The following is a 19,434-nucleotide window of genomic DNA, read 5'->3' as shown; positions in this document are numbered from 1 at the left end:
TTCTCTTTGTTAATGATTTATTCGATATCAATGCAGTTCTACTGAAACTTCCATTCTGAAAAAGAAAGATGTGCCATATTTGTATCTATTACAACATTGTCATTATATAACAGAACTTAGGACCAAAGATTAAACATGAAGAGGACCAAGTGGGCCTGATATCGCTCAGCTGAGTAGTTGACATATTTCAGCTTGTGAATTCACAGTCATGTACTGAAACTGTATGGTGAAAAGAAAAGCTTGGAGCACATAGTTGCTACACCACCTATTCATGTTGGTGTCATTTATCTTCTACATGGGATTTCTTTCTTGGCATAGAAAGACAAGTCATTAATACAACTAGTATTCCCCAATGGATCTCTCTCTGACTCTGCAGACTAGGCCCTGATTCATAAGCTACTCCCTTAAAGTACATATGCTTGGAATTATAAAGGGAGTTAATCTGTGCAGTCAGCATGGATTATTAGATATGTCCTTACACTCCTGAAGGCATGCACATGGTGTCATAATTTGGAAACCATTTAGATCCCTATGGCACTGGACTCATGACCAGAAGGTTGCAGGTTTGAATCCAACTATTTGATCAGCCTGGACCTCACAGATTTTTGTATGGATGTAACCAAACATCAAACATTCTGATGACTTGATGATACAAGCTTACCTACCAAATTTAATGACAATTTTATTAGAAATATGCCTCTAGAGTGTTACAAACTCAGACAGTCAGATACAAAATTGGTCATGATATGCATGGATGTGCTCATCTGAGATCTTAATAAACATCCCAAACCTGGTTTAAATCTTACCACAAAAATGACATCCAGAGTGTTCAGTAGCTCAGCCAATCAAATGCATGATTGCCTCATTACTATGCAAGGATGCTGATCATAACTGAACACACCTGAGATTTTGAGGACACAAGATTATATACCAAATCTAATAAGAAATATGGCCCTAGTGTGTTCACAAGCTCAGGCAATCAGAGACAATATCACCTCATTAATATGCAATCATATCATTCATAAACGAATTCACCCAAGATCTTGACAATATAAGCTTGCATATGATATCTGATCAAAATCTGATCCAAAAGAAACCTCTGGAATACTCTCAAGCACATGTAGGCAGACAAAAGGCCATACCATAACCTCACTTGGACTTTGGTCCAGGGAACTGGTAGAGAGATACTGACATAGTCTAGCTTGTGTATCAAATGAACTATTTCACCGCTTGTGTATAAAATGCGACTAAAACGAGTACATCAACAAATCATTTATATTTTCAATCACAGACCATGTAATGCTAGTCATAAGATATCGCACACTATAAGAAATGCTGATTGTAGAACAAAGTAAGCACAATAAAAAAAAGTCTGAAACCTTGCACAAAAAAACACAAATTTCAAACAATTTACTAAATAATAAAGCAAACATTAATTTCATAAACCCATCATACATCACCGATATCATAATTATTGATTAACAGTACAATATGACGAATAAAGTATTTGTAAAAGTTCACACATATCGTTCAGGGACTAAATTATTTTGTTCAATATGAGCAGGTGTCTCCAGATTAAAAAACAATAAAACTGTAGCAAAGCCACATGAAAAAGCTTGTATCTTTTATATGTACATAAACATTAAGTGGGGTTGAGCTTACACTTGTAAAAGCAGTGGAGAATTAGGTAAAATTTTGGCAATATCATGTCTTATTCTGCTAACAAATACCACATTAAAAAAGACAATATTCTTCTGACCCCAATCTGGGTCATTAAACAGTTGGAAAGGCAATTGCACAGACAATGCATTATATCATGGCGATTTGCCTGAATATTAAGTCAATCAACCAGAAACAAATATTTCTTTGACAGTCTATTAGTGACCTGCTTTTCTAACAGGTTTTCATAACAGGTTCTATAAATTCTATCTTTATGAAAATTAAAATATGCAATATTTGTAAACATTCATTATGTCTGTTACATTTTGCAGGTGAAGGAAAATTGGATTTTCCATTCACTCCAATGTTTTGTTTTAAAATCTATGGTTTGAAATTTTGTCTCCATATTCTGATTAAATTTAAATGGCATTGCTTGCTTGAGCATCTTACACTTGTTCGTTTGTATATTTAATTACTACATTTACATTCATGAGAATCAAATGATTGACGACACTTGAAGCTGATCTGACTTCCATTCAGAAAAACGAATCTAAATATAATATATCACATCAAGGACCAGCTTTGCAGACAATCTGCTATAAATAAACATAATATATATGAATAGACATAGTTCTATGAAATTAGGTCAGTTATAGCCTTTATCTGCCAGAATTAGGTTGGGTTTTAATGCATCATGTCCTGATACCATAAACCTCGATTAGAATGATATGATCATTTGAAATTACATTATAATATATTCAAAGAGGTCCAGCCCAGTGGAGAAAATCATACAGTGGTATGTATGGATTGTGCATGCTGGATGCAGAAAAGACAATTTGCCCAAGCCATACCAGTATGATGCAGGCATACCAACATCAGTACATATAAATGCTACATATTCTCACTTATAAATCTGGGTCCAACTGCAAACTGTACAACCCAGACCTGCCATCACAAAATGCGACAGCAGACCTGAACCTGTTGTTAGGTGTAACTAGTAGAACAAAAAAACAGACTCTGGACCTGCTGTCATGGCAGATCAAGGTATATGTGGTTTTCTGGTGGACTCGACTTGTAAATGAGCGTAATTAAATTTCCATTCGTAACATGCACAAATAAGATAGACAAAAACAAGATTAATATTAAAACTTACAAATAATGTACCAATACACATTAACATTTTAACCTGGATGCAGTAAATAATTAATGTAAGCCTTACTTTAAAGACAATATATGGTTTCAAATACTGACATTCGCTGATTCATCAACATTAGAGAAGGTCAATAAGCTTAAATGGATCTATTTACAGTGTTCTCCTTCTAATGAGGCACCTTTCTAGAGTTGTCATACTTGTTGCCTCTCCCACATGAGGGGTAATTTTACCATGTGTTATAATACACCCTGTTGTGTTTGTGGAATTGCTGTTGTTTTGAGTTTAATGCTACTTTTCAGCACATGACAGGCTATACATGGCATCCAGTACATCTAGTGGAGAAAGAACCCAGAAAAATCCCAGGAAGAACCATTGACCCACAGGAATCCATTAGCAAGCTTTCTCACACTGGCTAAGCCTGATGCTCGAACCCATGCAGACCAAGGTGAGATGATGGTGTTCTGTATCAGCAAGCGCATTAGAGCACTCAGACACCCGACACCCCTTGTTTGTAGAGTGGTATCAGTACAGTATGCTATCACCCTCCTCACAATTTTATGAAGTCAGGAAAATGACTAAAATAATTTCCAATTGTCCATGACGGTTTATCCATATTATGGAGAGTAGAAAATTAATTTATCCAGTAATATTCAGTTGTGCTATTTCCAGAATCTGGATCAGAAAGAATGACTTTTGTTATCCAAAGCTGAAACACCTGTAAAGCAGTATTAGGCAGGTAGACTAAAATGTTTAGACATTTTATTACATATCCATTTAATCTTAGATGCTTGATTCAATACAGTTGTTTAATCTGTATTTCCATATGACCGACCCAGATTCAAACTACCTAGTTGCCTTCTTTTAACTCCATGTGTAGATAAATTAAACAACAAGAATCAAATGATTATAAATTCAAGTTTGCTTTGAATTTCAGTCAGACAATAAAGCTAAAAATATTCAGAAAACAGAAAAGGAGGTATGTAATAAATGATGAGTCACATTATTAAACTGGTTCCTTCCACCAGCTCAGAAAAAAACATGTATGCAGTTTCATGTATGGATATCCAAAAAGTATTCCTTAATCTGAATATACAATTCTCTTTTACCATATGTACTCGCTTGTAACTCAAGTCAAACTGAAAAAAACATATACTCTAATCTGCCATTGCACAATATGCCAGTAAACCAGGGTCTACGTTGTTTGTTCCACTGATCACTCCTAATGATCTATACTGACCCAGATCTGCCAACACATTATGTGACAGCAGATCTGGGTCTGTTCAGTTTTCATTTGGACTTGAATTAAAAGTGAGTCTTTACCATAGTTTCACCTACCAAGTTCTCGTGAAGTCACCTCATCAATGGCAAATTGCCTCATAAGAGACAGTGATCACATAAATGTTATACTATATGTAAATTCAAAATGAAAAGTAATCAAATCTTTCATATCCATACATGTAAATTAAACTACAGTCTACTCTCATTTTTCCTACCTTTGTTCAAGGCAGTTTCGTTTAAACATAACTGGAGCCCTGGGAAGGCTGTCTTTAAAAAATAATATTTGTCAAGGTACCTTGATTATACAAAGAGTTCATATGAAAATGACAATAGTAAATTACATCTATGGGTGATAACAACACAAATAAAGTGCCTTCCCTAAGTCATAAGTATGTTTCCTCTGTGTGTCCTGGGCACTGGCATTAAGTTCCCATTTCCTCAGCATGATATAGCCAATTAACATAGTGAATGTGCTATTAAACAACAACGAACCTGAATAGTTTTCCTAGAACAGCCATTACTGAACTGTTACATTATGTCATGAATAAATCAATTTCTCAGTGTGTATTTCCTCATATATAATATGACTACCTAACTATGCATGGTTTTGAACCAGACCTGTGGTTATATACTGTGAATGCCTTAGAACCAAACCTGTGGTCACATACTGGGCATGGGTTAAAACCAAATCTGTGATCCATGGCTTTGAACCAAATATTGTGGTCACTTACTGGGCATGGCTTAGAACCAAATCTGTGATCACATATCATGCAAGGCTTGAACCAAATCTATGGTCACATACTGTGCATGGCTTAGAACCAAATCTGTGGTCACATACTGTGAATGGCTTAGAACCAAATCTGTGGTCACATACTGTGAATGGCTTAGAACCAAATATGTGGTCACATACTGGGCATGGCTTTGAACCAAATTTGTGGTCACATACTGTGAATGGCTTAGAACCAAATATGTGGTCACATACTGAGCATGGCTTTGAACCAAATTTGTGGTCACATACTGTGAATGGCTTAGAACCAAATCTGTCGTCACATGCTGGGTATGGCTCAGAACTAAATCTGTGGTCACGTACTGGGCATGGCTTTTAACCAAATCTGTGGTCACATACTGAGCATGGCTTAGAACCAAATCTGTGGGCACATACTGCAACATAAGATTAAGACCTATTCTGTTTACCTTAAATCATAAAAAACAAATAATAAAGGCTCTGATATATCTGTATGTCTGTAACAACAACATATGGCAGATCTAGCCTGAAAATCGAATTCTCAAGACTGAGTTTGAGCTTGAAATTTTGTTTTGGGCAATAACAAATAACATCACATTTTGAAAGCTTGCTTCTGATTGCCTGAAAGCAGAAATTCAATCACAGACTCAAGCAAAGTGTTGTATGACCTCCAAGCCTGGGTCTTTGATATGGACAGATCAGTGTGTATTGTATATGGGAAAATATGACATAATAATTTGACTAGGTTTTTTGTTTTAACAGCACAGCAACATATTACTGTTATATCATTTTAACAGCATGGCAAGAAATTAGGATTATATTGTGCTGAAGCAACAACAGTCAAGTGCCCTAACAATGGACACACCAAAGCAACTGACTCAGGATGACACAATGGTAAAATTTAAACATGCACCTTTCTGGTTGTCACTCAGGCACATGCTAAGCTATGGCAGCTCCCTGGATAAATAATAGACAGTATGCTGCTAATGAAAGTAGAGGGGAAAAGAAAATCGACGTGCAATGCATATCACTCTTTGTGTTATGTCAACTACTGAAATATGGTGGTTTAAATATGCAATGATTACTCTGGATAAGGTTATGTAAAAGATAGTACAAATTAATGATACCACTGATATTTCAGTATTTTAATTCACAGCACACCAGCCTAAACTACATGTTACTTTTTACATCAAAATGTTCAGGCTGCTTTTGCATGAATTAATTTGATTCGGTAGTTTTCATCACCGCATCAAATTTGTATGAATTCATTTAATTCACTGTATTTCATCACCACATAAAATTTGAATGATCTGCTGATCAGCAGTACACATGTTCTATAATAATGTTGCAGCTATTATGAATGATGTGAGGGTGTGGGGTACAAATGTAGTAGTTGTGCTAAATTTGTGAAAATGTTTTGCCTGACAACATTCTATGGATGTATCAACAGTACAGGGAATTCAGTTTTTCATTGTTACAGGTATAAGGGTATATCACAAGTTTTGTCTTTGTTTCACATCACTGGAAAGCACACAACATCAAGAAGCTTTCTTGGTTTCTTTCTCCACATTAAAGGCGTACTCATACTGAAATGCAGAAAATATGAATACGTCATGTAAATTCTAACAAGATCTATGCATTGGTGTTTATTTAAACTCCTTGTTTTCCTGAAAAGTACTTCAAATATATTTATAGTAAATTTAGATAAATATATATAACAATTAACAGTGACAATAATATTGTAATAACGGGAAACTATTCTCATCTAACATTTAAGATGCTTAGAGTTACTTCCCTTTAAAATTCTCATACAAGAATCATCACCATCAAACATATGACCAAAAAAAAAACAACAGTAAACCTACAGTTAATGAAGATTTACAAAAGTATGATACACCTCATCAAACATATTTTTGTTGTTGTCATAATACATAAAAAAAATACATGCCAGAAAATAGGTTATCAGATCAGTTAAAGAGATGACTACCACTACTGATGTTAAACAGAAATGTCTCACCTGAAAAGTTGTAATTGGATCATAATAACTGGAGCTAAATCTAGCATTCCATACAAAACATGGTCTCACCCGTCTTTGTATACAGTATAACCTCTGTATCTAACTTTCGAAAATGTTCACACAAAACTTAAACAATGTGGCCCTTGATGCAACAAGTTTTTCTACTGATGTAAGCATGACAAGCAATTAACTGCGTATGAACATTATTGCTAAGGCAATTCTATCCCAAAGTTCTAGTTGAATACAGCAACTTATATTGAAGATATGCAACTATAAAAAAATGTTAATAATAGCCTGATCAATATTTACCACAACGAAAAACGTATTCTGCATATATAGGAGAAACAAGCAAGACAGGAGAGTTCTAGCATAACAGTGTATACTTTTAGATATGTCATAGCAGTATATAGAGGATCGTGACAATACAAAAATGTTTTTACTTCACAAGTGAAATCATTCTTTATATCTACCCAAAAATCATTGATTTTATTTTTATTATATATTTTTAAAAGGCAAAAATAAAATTTGATTTGTATGGATTTCATTCTCCATTCCGTGTCAGTGTGATTAAATGTCTGCATGAATATATCAATAAAAGTTCCAAAATATTACAATAATTTTAGGGTAGTGACTTTGTACAAATTTTGATTGTAAATATAATGCTTCAAGTTGTGTATTGTGTCTAATTAAGGAATGTTTTCATATGAAAATGAAGTTTTATTTTCATCAGCATAGTTCTTGCACTGACTGATACACTGAATATTGCTGGGGTGTGCATACTATGGCAACATGACAGAATGCTCCAGTAGACTTTACAGAATACCATAATTAAACGACTGACTGTGAGTTTACTTTTAAAGATTTGGCTCCTGGCTTTGTTTATTTTTGCATTCAGATGTGCAAGGCTTGCAGTCTAATTTGGTAACAGATGCTGGTCCCAATTTTTATGGCTGTCACTTTATTTCAGTTTGGAATTGACACTAATATATGTCAGATTTTCATGATTGTCTGGAAAACTAAGCATAAAAACAGTTAATGCCTGAAGCTTGCTTCTGTTGTTTGGGGTTTGTTTCTATGCATTCTTGTATTTTAGGATCTATTTATCTTGGAAGGTAGGGAGATGAAGAGTGGGAGACAGAAATATGGAAAAGACGACAAAATAAAAAATATATGTGATATAGTTCAGAAGAAATTACATAACAGCAGACATACTTCCAAAATGGAATGTAGTAATGGCATTGTCTAACATTTTTTAAGACATTATTTCTATGCAAAATATTTTCTAATAATAAAAAACAAAATATACACAAATACTGTTACCTCTCTCTCTATATCCAACAGGGTTTTGCATCGCATCTCTGGTATTTTAACCTAGAAGCAAAACCATAACAAATATAAACAATAAAATATTCTATGTATTTAAAATGCCTATATATTTCAGGATAAACAAAATACTGAATGAAAATTTCATGGAACCCAGTCTCACCTATCCTGACACAGAATGTGCCAATAACCATACATGTATGTAGCCAGTGCAACATGAAAAAGGTTACAGTGAAGGATCTGTTGTGTGAAAATGAAAGTAGAAGGATTCAACCATCAGGAGTTATAACTCTGCTAAATGGTGATGTAGAAAATTTTAAATCCAACTTAGTTTTGCATCATAAATATCAAGCTGGCTATAAAATCTGGTTGATATCCAATAATAATAATTAATGGGGTCATTCAACAGAAAAAGGTGAGTGGGTCAGATAACACAGGGCTTTACCTTCTCTGAATGAAAATGTTGAATGCTGGCAATTGATCTTATATAAGGTCTCATCAAAATTACACTGGTTATTAAGTTTTGTTGAAATGCAATAATAATAAGATAGAGTCAACCATATGACTCAGTGTCTGCTAAAAGACTGAAGTATGTTTCTGAGATGTAATATACAGGAAGTTCAATTTACTAAGCACACTGGCAAGAGACTGGTGCCACAACTTATAATCTAGAGATGACAGTGTGAATGTGGATTGTGGATTAATGGACACAAGGATGAAAATGTTAAAAATACTGAAACTGGAGAATTTTGAATAGCAAAAGACATATCTATGCCACTAGTCTAATACGTGTACCAAATTTCACAAGAGATATCTTTTAGAAGTTTGGAGTCATGTCTTAGACAACAAAAACAGTGAATGAAGGATGGATAGATGAATGAACAAATGGATAAAAACATTATAAATATTAAAACTGAAAAATTGTGAATGGCAAAAGACACATCTATACTACTGTTAATATGTTGAAGAGTATTTGGATTGGATTTTTTGTATACATAGCTTTAAAAAAAATCAGTCATATTGCTACGATGTCTGCAGTGTGGCAGTTTATAGTGATGTCTAGCACTGGGGCATCAGGCCCCAGACATGAAGCATAATGTTCCACCCATTCACATTATCCTGACACCAGGCTGACCAGTCCTAACACTAACCTCTTAATGCTAAGCATCTAGTGAGGCAGCAGTCAGTACCATTTTTATAAGTCTTTGGTATGACTCAGACGGAGTTTGAACCCATGACCTCCCACATCCAAGGCAGATGCTCTAACCACTAGGCCACCGGAGCCATAATTTTAAAGGGATATCTTTTGCTTCTGGAGTTTTGCCCTGGAAGTGTGATAATGAGATGGAAGAATTTCCAAAGGGACAAAAACATTACAAATATTGAAAGTGAAGATTTATAAATAGAAAAGGACATGGCTGGGCCACTAGTCTACTATGTCTACCATATATTTCACATAAATATTTGAAACACTTTGGGAATTTTGCCCGACAAACAAAAGCATGGATAAAAAATAGATAGATGGACAAAAAAAAAGACAAAAAAGAACAAAAATAATTAAACTGATGAATTGCAAACAGCTAAAAACACAACTGGATGTGCATTAAACTTCCCCGATATATATTTTCTTTAATGGTTTGGAGTTATGCTCTGGAAACAAAAGATGTGACAGATGAACAGAACCCATTTCTACACTACATGCCCTACCCATTCAGGGAGGCATTAGACAGATGTGAAAGTGAGTGGGTTTGACAATAAGGGGCAATAACTCTGTAAATGATGAGAAGGAATGCAGGCAACTGGAGTCATCAAGACTGCTTGAAATATAAAAAATAATTAAGGGTGTTATGGTGATAATCAGGGTCAATAACTCCAAGAAAGCACAAATATCAAACGGCAAACGAATTTTGATTCCAAGTGACTGGATCTGATAATCAGCGGTAACTCTGCTAAACAAAGACATATAACACTAATAATCATCTGAAGTCTCATCAATATCACACGTCATTTCAAATCTGGTTGAAACCAAATAATAATTATGGGAATTTACTGTGCTGAAAATGAAAGAAGATGGATTTGGCAATCAGGAGCAATAACTCAACAAATTGGTCGCATGGAATATTGACAATTCAATTCAGAAAAGGTCTTGTCATAACCAAGCTGCATATCAAATTTGGCTGAAGTGTAATAATATTTAAGGGAGACATCATGCAGAAAATAAAGTGGGATGTATAGACAGAAGGATGGAATTTTTATAAGGATGGAAGGATGGAGAAGCCAAATTTAATACACTCCCCATTTTGTGCCAAAACTGGGTGATGATTCCAATTAGTGATGTCATATTAAAGCAATATATGTACTAGGATAAATAGAGGTAAGGTATAAAAAAAGCAGACTGTAACAGCACTGTGATGTAACAATGACCCATTAATGCAACACAATTACTACGGCAAATGGAGGTAAGGTAAATGAAAGTAGATTGTAATGGCATTGTGATATAACCATTACCCATTAATGCAACTTATTTACTAGAATAAATGAAGGTACAGTAAAATGAGAGTAGATTGTAACAGCATTGTGTTGTAATCATTACCTCTTAATGCAACACATGTACAAGGACAAAAGGAGGTAAGGTAAAAGTGTGTGTGTGTGATTTAGGATTTTAACATAGCTTTAACAATTTTTCAGTCATATTGCTATGATGTCTGCAGTGTGGCAGTTTATAGTGATGTATAGCACTGGGGCATCATGCTGCAGACATGTAGCATGATGTCCCACCTAGTCACATTATCCTGACACCAGGTGGACCAGTCCTAACACTAACCTCTTAATGCTGAGCACCAAGCGAGGTAGCCGTTAGTACCATTTTTGTAAGTATTTAGTATGACTCGGCCAGGGCTCAAACCCATGACCTCCCGCATCCGAGACGGATGCTCTAACCACTAGGCCACCGGAGCAGTTAATAAATGAAGGTAACATCAAATGAAAGCAGACTGTAACAGCATTGCAATGTAACCATTACCCATTAATGCAACACATGTATGAAGATAAATGTAGGTAAGGTAAAAGAAAGTATATTGTAATGGCATTGTGATGTAACCATTACCCATTAATGCAACACAAGTATGAAGATAAATGTAGGTAAGGTAAAAGAAAGTAGATTGTAAAGGCTTTGTATTTTAACCATTACCCACTAATGCAACACATGTATATGGATAAATGGAGGTAAGGTAAATGAAAGTAGATTGTAACGGCATTGTGATGTAACCATTACCCGTTAATACAACACATGTGCTAGGATAAATGGAGGTAAGGTAAACGAAATTAGATTGTAAATGCATTGTGATGTAACTATGACCCAGAAAATTATCAGTATTGAGCCAGTAGCCCTAAAAAAGAAAATTCACAACTGCATTTTACAAATCCTGGCTCAAAAGAAAAAAGCTAATGTATACTAACTTTCAAATACAATGGTCCCTGAACTCCATTTCAGATATTACTTACATTCCTCAAATTATTCATGCTGCTAATCTTTGGGTTTAACTGCCATGGTACATCTGACAATGCTGAAATGAAATTAGTCTAGAATATGACATATATTTCAAAATGTACATTTGCATCTCCTCATCTCTACATTTCACTATCAAATAGGTTGTTTCTACCATACATGCTTGCTTTTAAGCCAAGTTTAACTGAAAACTGCACTCGCAGATCTGGGTCTACGCAGTTTGCTAGGAGTAATCAGTAGAACAAACAAGAAAGACCCTGATCTACTGGTGCACTATGTGATGTATTAATAATTCAAACTGCTATGAATTGACTGAATATTCTGCCTTGCGACTGGCTGCAGATGGTCACATGACAATGATTTGGAATACTGTACATGTCAGCAAATTCTTGGGACTACTTTTCCCAATCAGTGTCCAATTTCTTTTGATCACACTGTTTCAACTCCTTACAGCAACAACACCCCCACCCCAATGACATCACTTTAAAATTGGCAACTACAAATACAATATCCGTTTACAAGATCAGATACAGTAAATGCAGTCTTTCCAATGATCCAACTCCCACCTAAGTAGCCAAACAAAGCAAACAGCAGGCTTTAGAAGCAAATCTACCTTTAAAAATTATTGCAATTTTGCTCTGATTATGTTTGTAGAATCAAAAAGCTGTTACTCAGAGTAATGCAAGTGCAGCAGATCATACTAAATATGGACAAAGATATTTGTTTAAAAAAATCAAAATGTGTAAAACGCAAGAAGAATGATCGCACAGCATGAAAAACAAAATGTGCTCAGTGAAAAATAAAAATGACTCTTGTCAATTCTTGTATTATGACTCTATTGGCTAAGATCATTGACACACTTTTTTCCACATTGGAGATCAAAGTGGATCTACAACCCACTGGCTATCGAGGAAGGGGCTAGGTATTCTGTGTCATGTGAAATGAGAAAAAGAAAAACTAATCCATGGAATTTCTAATATCAAATGATCTGTTGAAGGAATCCACTAATTCAATGACAGGAGGAAATTTGGAATCACATGGATTAAATGATCATGACTGGTTATTTACTGAAGTGTAAATTTTACCTAATCATTCACAAAGTTAACATAGTGTTCTTTGCACATTTTTCACTTTGTGAGTGATTAGGTTGACTGTACACTTCAATAAACACCCAATTATGATCATTTAATCCTATACTGTTAACTTATTATTAATAATCAAAATGAATTTCTAGACTAGTGACATTTCATTTGATAATATTTTCTTAAACCTCCCAATTAAGATCACCTCTGAACCGAGACAATGTGGTATCAACTGGATAATTTCTGAACATAAGCTTGCTCTTTTACTTAATAAATAAAATTCAGTTACATAATATGGTGTTATTTGAAAATGTATTACCCTAATGTACTTTTTCTGAATTTGCTTTTTGTTGCGACTCTGAAAGTACCAGGAAACAAGGACTGTGGGTCAACACATACTTACGTGTGACTGTCAAAAGTAACAGACTGCTGGTTGACCTCTCTGGTGGATCAGGTCGTACCTGCCTGGCATAAGTTCCTTGTTGCTGCAAACTCTCCTGGGTAGGGTTTAATGAGTACGGAAGGTTCATTTTCACATTGGCCCTGTCCAGAAAAGAAACTGTTAACTTAAGGCAAACAAAACTTTATTCTATGCTGATTTTACAAGTTCTAAAAATTGTTACAGATAACATTCACACTGATTAGTCTCAAAACATTATGTAAAATATGCAAATTATAATGTGACATAACACACAGCAACATCAGAAAGCAATGACAAAATTTTGTGATTAAATGGCATACATTATGATTCAATGTCTTTCATCAATATTGTGTGTTAGATACTTCTGGTCAAAAACTAACAAGACCTAAAATACTGATGTGAAACTGTCTTTCAAAAGATTGAAATTAATTCATCCAGAAATTATATTTATTCCCTCCCTCCCACTCAGGATGGCAAATGTTTACTCTGCATAAAAACAAACAAACTGGGAATGAAAGACAGGAACCCAGAGAAGCAAAACAATCTGAATACCATTGCGCTATCAAGGACAAAAACAAAAGTCAAATACATGCTACCTGCCTCACCAGACACACCAGTGTGAATGCCACCTATTCATAATGTACATTCCATGAATTCTTTTTTTCCTTAATTTTGCCTAAATTACATAACCTGCCAATAAAAGAAACCTGCATATAAATGATATAATCTGGCTATCCCTTAAGCATCACTTATAGACAGGATGTACTGTGTGTATGTGGATGTATTTTGGGATCTTTAACATAGCTTTAACAATTAGAGTCATATCGCTAAGATGTCTACAGTGTGGCAGTTTACAGTAATATATACCACTTGAGCATCATGTGGCATGATGTCCTACCCAGTCACGTTATCCTGACACCAGGCCAACCAGTCCTTACACTGACCTCTTAATGCTGAGTGCCTAGAGAGGCAGGTGTTAGTACCATTTTTATAAGTCTTTAGTATTCACTACTTAAAATGAAAAAGTCTGACAAAGACCATTCTTATATGTGACATTGTTAACATACCATATGTACTCACTTATAAGTCAAGTCAATCTGCAAACAACAAAGATCCTGATCTGCCTCAGCATAATACACCTGCAGATCAGGGTCTGTCTTGTTTGTTCTACTCACTGCTCCAAACAAAATGCACAGACCCAGATCTGTTGGCACATTATGCAATGGCAGATATCAGTCTGTGCAGTTTGCAGATGATCTCAACTTATAAGCAAGTATACATGGTACAAACCCACTCAAGTCTTCATGAAGAAATTCAGTTCTGAAAATGTAATCTGTTAAATGTGTGGCAGAAAGATTGATGGATGCATATTTTTTATATACAATGATCATGGAATGATATTTGAAACAGTGATCAGACAGAGCCAGTTATTCTAGTCATGGTACAATAGCATACAAACTGTTTCAAAGAGACCCTAAAAAAGGTCATGGCACTATAAAGTGTAAACACAACTTTCAAACATGGGGAGGTAACTCTAAAAGTACTAATCAAATAAAGATGAATCTTCTATGGGAGACAAACTCATGATACAAGTGCACAACAAAATTTTACTTAGGAGATATCACCGGGGAATAAGTGATGAAGGGTCACAATTTGTAATAAAAATGGAGATAACTTATAAACACTGATCAGATATGACATAATGACACACCTTCATATCATAGCATATATGAAGTTATCTCGAAGGGTTCAGGAGTTATGAAGTAAGCAAAATTATGACAAAGGGACATACAAGCTAACTCTAGTATACCCCAATTTAATGGGATCTATAACCCACCCTGTGTTACAAGATGTCCAATTTAATGGGATCCATAACACACCCTGTGTTATAAGATGGTCAATTTAATGAGATCCATAACTCACAATGTGTTATGAGATGGCCAATTTAATGGGATCCGGAACCCAATTTGTGTTATAAGATAACCAATTTAACAAGATGCATAAGCCACCATGTCTTATTAGATGACCAATTTAATGGGATTCTTAACCCACCATTATAAGACGGCCAATTTAACAGGATCCATAACCCACCCTGTGTTATAAGATGGCCAATTTAATGGGATCCATAACCCACCCTGTGTTATAAGATGGCCAATTTAATGGGATCCATAACCCACCCTGTGCTATAAGATGGCCAATTTAATGGGATCCATAACCCACCCTGTGTTATAAGATGGCCAATTTAATGGGATCCATAACCCACCCTGTGTTATAAGATGGCCAATTTAATGGGATCCATAACCCACCCTGTGTTATAAGATGGCCAATTTAATGGGATCCATAACCCACCCTGTGTTATAAGATGGCCAATTTAACATGATCCATAACCCACCCTGTGTTATGAATTGACTAATTTAATGGGATGCATAACCCACACCGTGTCATAAGATGGCCAATTTAACATGATCCATAACCCACCCTGTGTTATGAATTGACTAATTTAATGGGATGCATAACCCACATCGTGTCATAAGACGGCCAATTTAACATGATCCATAACCCACCCTGTGTTATGAATTGACTAATTTAATGGGATGCATAACCCACACCGTGTCATAAGATGGCCAATTTAACATGATCCATAACCCACCCTGTGTTATGAATTGACTAATTTAATAGGATGCATAACCCACACTGTGTCATAAGATGGCCAATTTAACAGGATCCATAACCCACCCTGTGTTATGAATTGACTAATTTAATGGGATGCATAACCCACACCGTGTCATAAGATGGCCAATTTAACATGATCCATAACCCACCCTGTGTTATGAATTGACTAATTTAATAGGATGCATAACCCACACCGTGTCATAAGATGGCCAATTTAACAGGATCCATAACCCACCCTGTGTTATAAGATGGCCAATTTAATGGGATCCATAACCCACTCTGTGTTACAAGACAAGCAACAGTATATCATGGTGCTTTATAATGTGGGACCAGTGTACTCATTTTTCCCTTTATGTTAATTCTGGCGAAAGTGATGGCGATGGAAATTAAATCATTAATTTTAAGAAGAAGGTATAAGTCTAAAGACTGGCAGAGCAAGGCTGATCCATTGATAACTACCACATGTTACGTATATGTGTGTTAAACTTCTGTCCATGATTGTAGATTGTACTTTAAGATAATGATTTGGAAGAAACATGTTTACATAGTTAACTTTTCTCCATGTTACTGTCATAGTTTCTTAGCTCAGAAAATTCTAGAAACAGTCTTGTTTACAAATTGATTAGAATTTTCCATTATAATGAGTAACACCTAGATCAAGTTAAAATGAGTAAAAATAGGGAATTGGTAAACAGATAATCAATTCTTATTTCAGACCAGTCTCTGTAACCATTTGTTATCCGAGTTTACAGCTGTGTTCAGCTATTATTCAGGAGGAATTATTTAGTTCAATTATTTATTAGAATTACTAAATGCTCAATGTCCTTGGAGTAACACAATATTTTGAAATTATTGTGATCTCATTCAAAGATATCTCGATTGCATCATGCTGGTACATCAGGACATTCAAGACTATTGGAATTCATTCAGAACATTCTATAACTTTGGAATTGTGATACAACATTTAGGATTATTTGGGATTTTTTTTCACAATACTGTAAATGTCTCTTTAAATTTTCACTTTGTAACTGAGAGAAATAAATGGTTTGTTGATTTATCTTAAATTGCTGGTTTTGGCTCTTTCTGTTACTTAATTTAAGACAAAAGTCACACCAAGCCCCCTTACCACAACATATGAAAATACAGTTTTTTTAATTTAAAATGTAATTCTTCTTTATTATCCTCACTTAGTCATAATACATTATGCGTCAAGTCCCCTACCTTGCAAATCTAACCTTTCCAAGCCAAAATCGAGGTTACAACTGCCTTGACATGGTTCAGTAACAATGATAATAGACAAGGTTTAGTAACAATGATAATAAAAAGTCATTGGCTTTATTTAAAAGGAAGTCAATTGGGAGAATTCTCTCAATGAATATAGAAACTAATGCCAAAAAGCCTATGGTTGTTGGCTATTATTGGTGCTATTAATAAACTTTACTAGGTCAAACAGCTCTTGGGATGAGAGGTTTTTGTGGTGAAAGCTAGAAAAGGACATCTCTAACCTCCACTCCACAGGATTATGGAGATATGGGTAGATAAAATCCTATGCTTGTGGCAACTGTCCTAACATATGAGCCGAAATACATGAAAAAATTTCATCTGATTTCGAACTAGTTACCGGAGATAACCCAATATATCCTATACTTGTGGCAACTGTCCTAACCTCATGAGCCAAAATACATGAAAAAATTTCATCTGATTTCGAACTAGTTACCAGAGATAACCCAATATATCCTATGCTTGTGGCAACTGTCCTAACCTCATGAACCAAAATACATGAAAACATTTCATCTGATTTCGAACTAGTTACCAGAGATAACCCAATATATCCTATGCTTGTGGCAACTGTCCTAACCTCATGAGCCGAGATACATGAAAAATTTTCATCTGATTTCGAACTAGTTACTGGAGATAACCCAATATATCCAGCATAATGCAGTGGATATGTATCTATCTACTCAGAGTAGAAAAAATAACTGATACCTCCCTCTTCTGATTGGCTTGGCAACTTGTAGACACCCTTAGCATGAAGTGTCCCAGGAAAAATGCGGTTTTGATATGTAGGGACCATTTGAAAATAAACGTGAGCCTGTTGTAGGCAACAAAAAAGAAAGGTCTACTATGAGAAAATCCAAATCATCCTGATAAAGCTTCAGATAGTTCGAGTTGACAAATTTAGTATGTAGCTTACTTATTCTGCCTGCTGTATCCAGGGAACTATTTAGCAGGTCTTATATTAGAAAGGAGGCCCTGAATTCTTTTAATATGGGTTTAAAGAATGTTTTGTTCAGCTACATGAAAACCTGCTGTCATTTCCATTCAGGCCAAAGGTTTTGGTCTGGAGAAATCAAGATCCTGAAGGTTAAAGAGGTCCTTATTTCAGTTCATGACACCTCTTCAGTGATGTCCAAACATGTCCAGGATCATGGAAGGGTAGATGTTGATGACTAGTTTGCTCTCTTTGAATTGCCAAACCAGAAGGTAAGCCATTCCCTGTACTGTGACTTCGAAGGGGGTGATGTGTTTTTTAAAAAATAGCCATGAAACATGGATCATATGGCATGATTGTGTTGTGTCGTTAGGATTTTTTAACATACCTTTAAAAAAATTTAAGTCATATCACTACGATGTCTGCAGTGTGGCACATTATCCTGACACCAAGCTGACCAGTCCTAACACTAACCTCTTAATGCTGAGCACCTAGCGAGGCAGCTGTTAGTACCATTTTTGTAAGTCTTTAGTATGACTCGACCGGGGTTTGAACCCACGACCTCCCGCTTCCAAAGCAAATGCTCTCACCACTAGGCCACCTGAGCAGTGGATCCTATAGCTACAACATTTCAAAGCAGCTTTGGTTATCTCAAGGAAGGACTTGCAGTCCATATGCCCAAAAATAGGTTGACAGTTCCAGGCCAGCAATGTCTCTGTCCACTGTGGGATGTGTATATATCAGTGCTTAACAACAATGACCATATGGTGTAGTGATTAAAACTTCTGAAATGTAACAGTTAATTAATTTGTGCTAATGGATAGACAGATAACAAACACAACATCTCATAAGTTCTCCTCGTCAATGACTAGTAATAGAGTTAACAACAAATGTGTGTGTGTATGATTTGGATTTTTAACGTAGCATTAACAATTTTTCAGTCATATCACTACAATGTCTGCAGTGTGACAGTTTATAGTGATGTATAGCACTGGGGCATCATGCCACAGGCATGTAGCATGATGTCCCACCCAGTCACATTATCCTGACACCAGGCCGACAAATCCTAACACTAACCTCTTAATGCTGAGCGCCAAGCAAGGCAGCTGTTTGTACCATTTTGTAAGTCTTTGGTATGACTCGACTGGGGATCGAATCCATGACCTCTCAACAACAAATGAAGATGATAGATGAAATGCAAATGCCTATGGACCACAAACAGAATGCAAACTGAAATGTAGATATATATTCATGCTTGAATTCTTATATAATTCAAAAAACGAAATGTAATTATACATACATTATTGAGTTCTTATTTTTCTAGCAGCCCTAATATGGAATTTCAATTGTAAAAAATGTATTC

At 35.4% G+C, this 19,434-nt stretch overlaps 1 protein-coding gene across 1 annotated transcript in view; it reads right to left on the bottom strand.

Moving 5' to 3' along the window:
* Positions 1 to 19,434, bottom strand: part of LOC149778668 (multivesicular body subunit 12B-like) — a 50,598-nt gene continuing 31,164 nt past the window's right edge. Inside the window, exons 7-10 of the mRNA XM_089939465.1 lie at positions 13,169 to 13,308; positions 11,680 to 11,741; positions 8,173 to 8,223; positions 1 to 6,421 (exon numbers count right to left, since the gene is read on the bottom strand). Coding sequence (XP_089795591.1) covers positions 6,374 to 6,421; positions 8,173 to 8,223; positions 11,680 to 11,741; positions 13,169 to 13,308 — 301 coding nt within the window. The 3' untranslated portion in view covers positions 1 to 6,373. The remainder of the gene's footprint in view (positions 6,422 to 8,172; positions 8,224 to 11,679; positions 11,742 to 13,168; positions 13,309 to 19,434) is intronic.

The sequence above is a fragment of the Sinohyriopsis cumingii genome, chromosome 17, assembly GCF_028554795.1.
Source record: "Sinohyriopsis cumingii isolate HCF-2022 chromosome 17, ASM2855479v2, whole genome shotgun sequence".
Lineage (NCBI taxonomy): Eukaryota > Metazoa > Mollusca > Bivalvia > Unionida > Unionidae > Sinohyriopsis > Sinohyriopsis cumingii.
The sequence above is the reverse complement of the archived record's forward strand: the minus strand, read 5'-3'. Positions and strand labels throughout refer to the sequence as shown.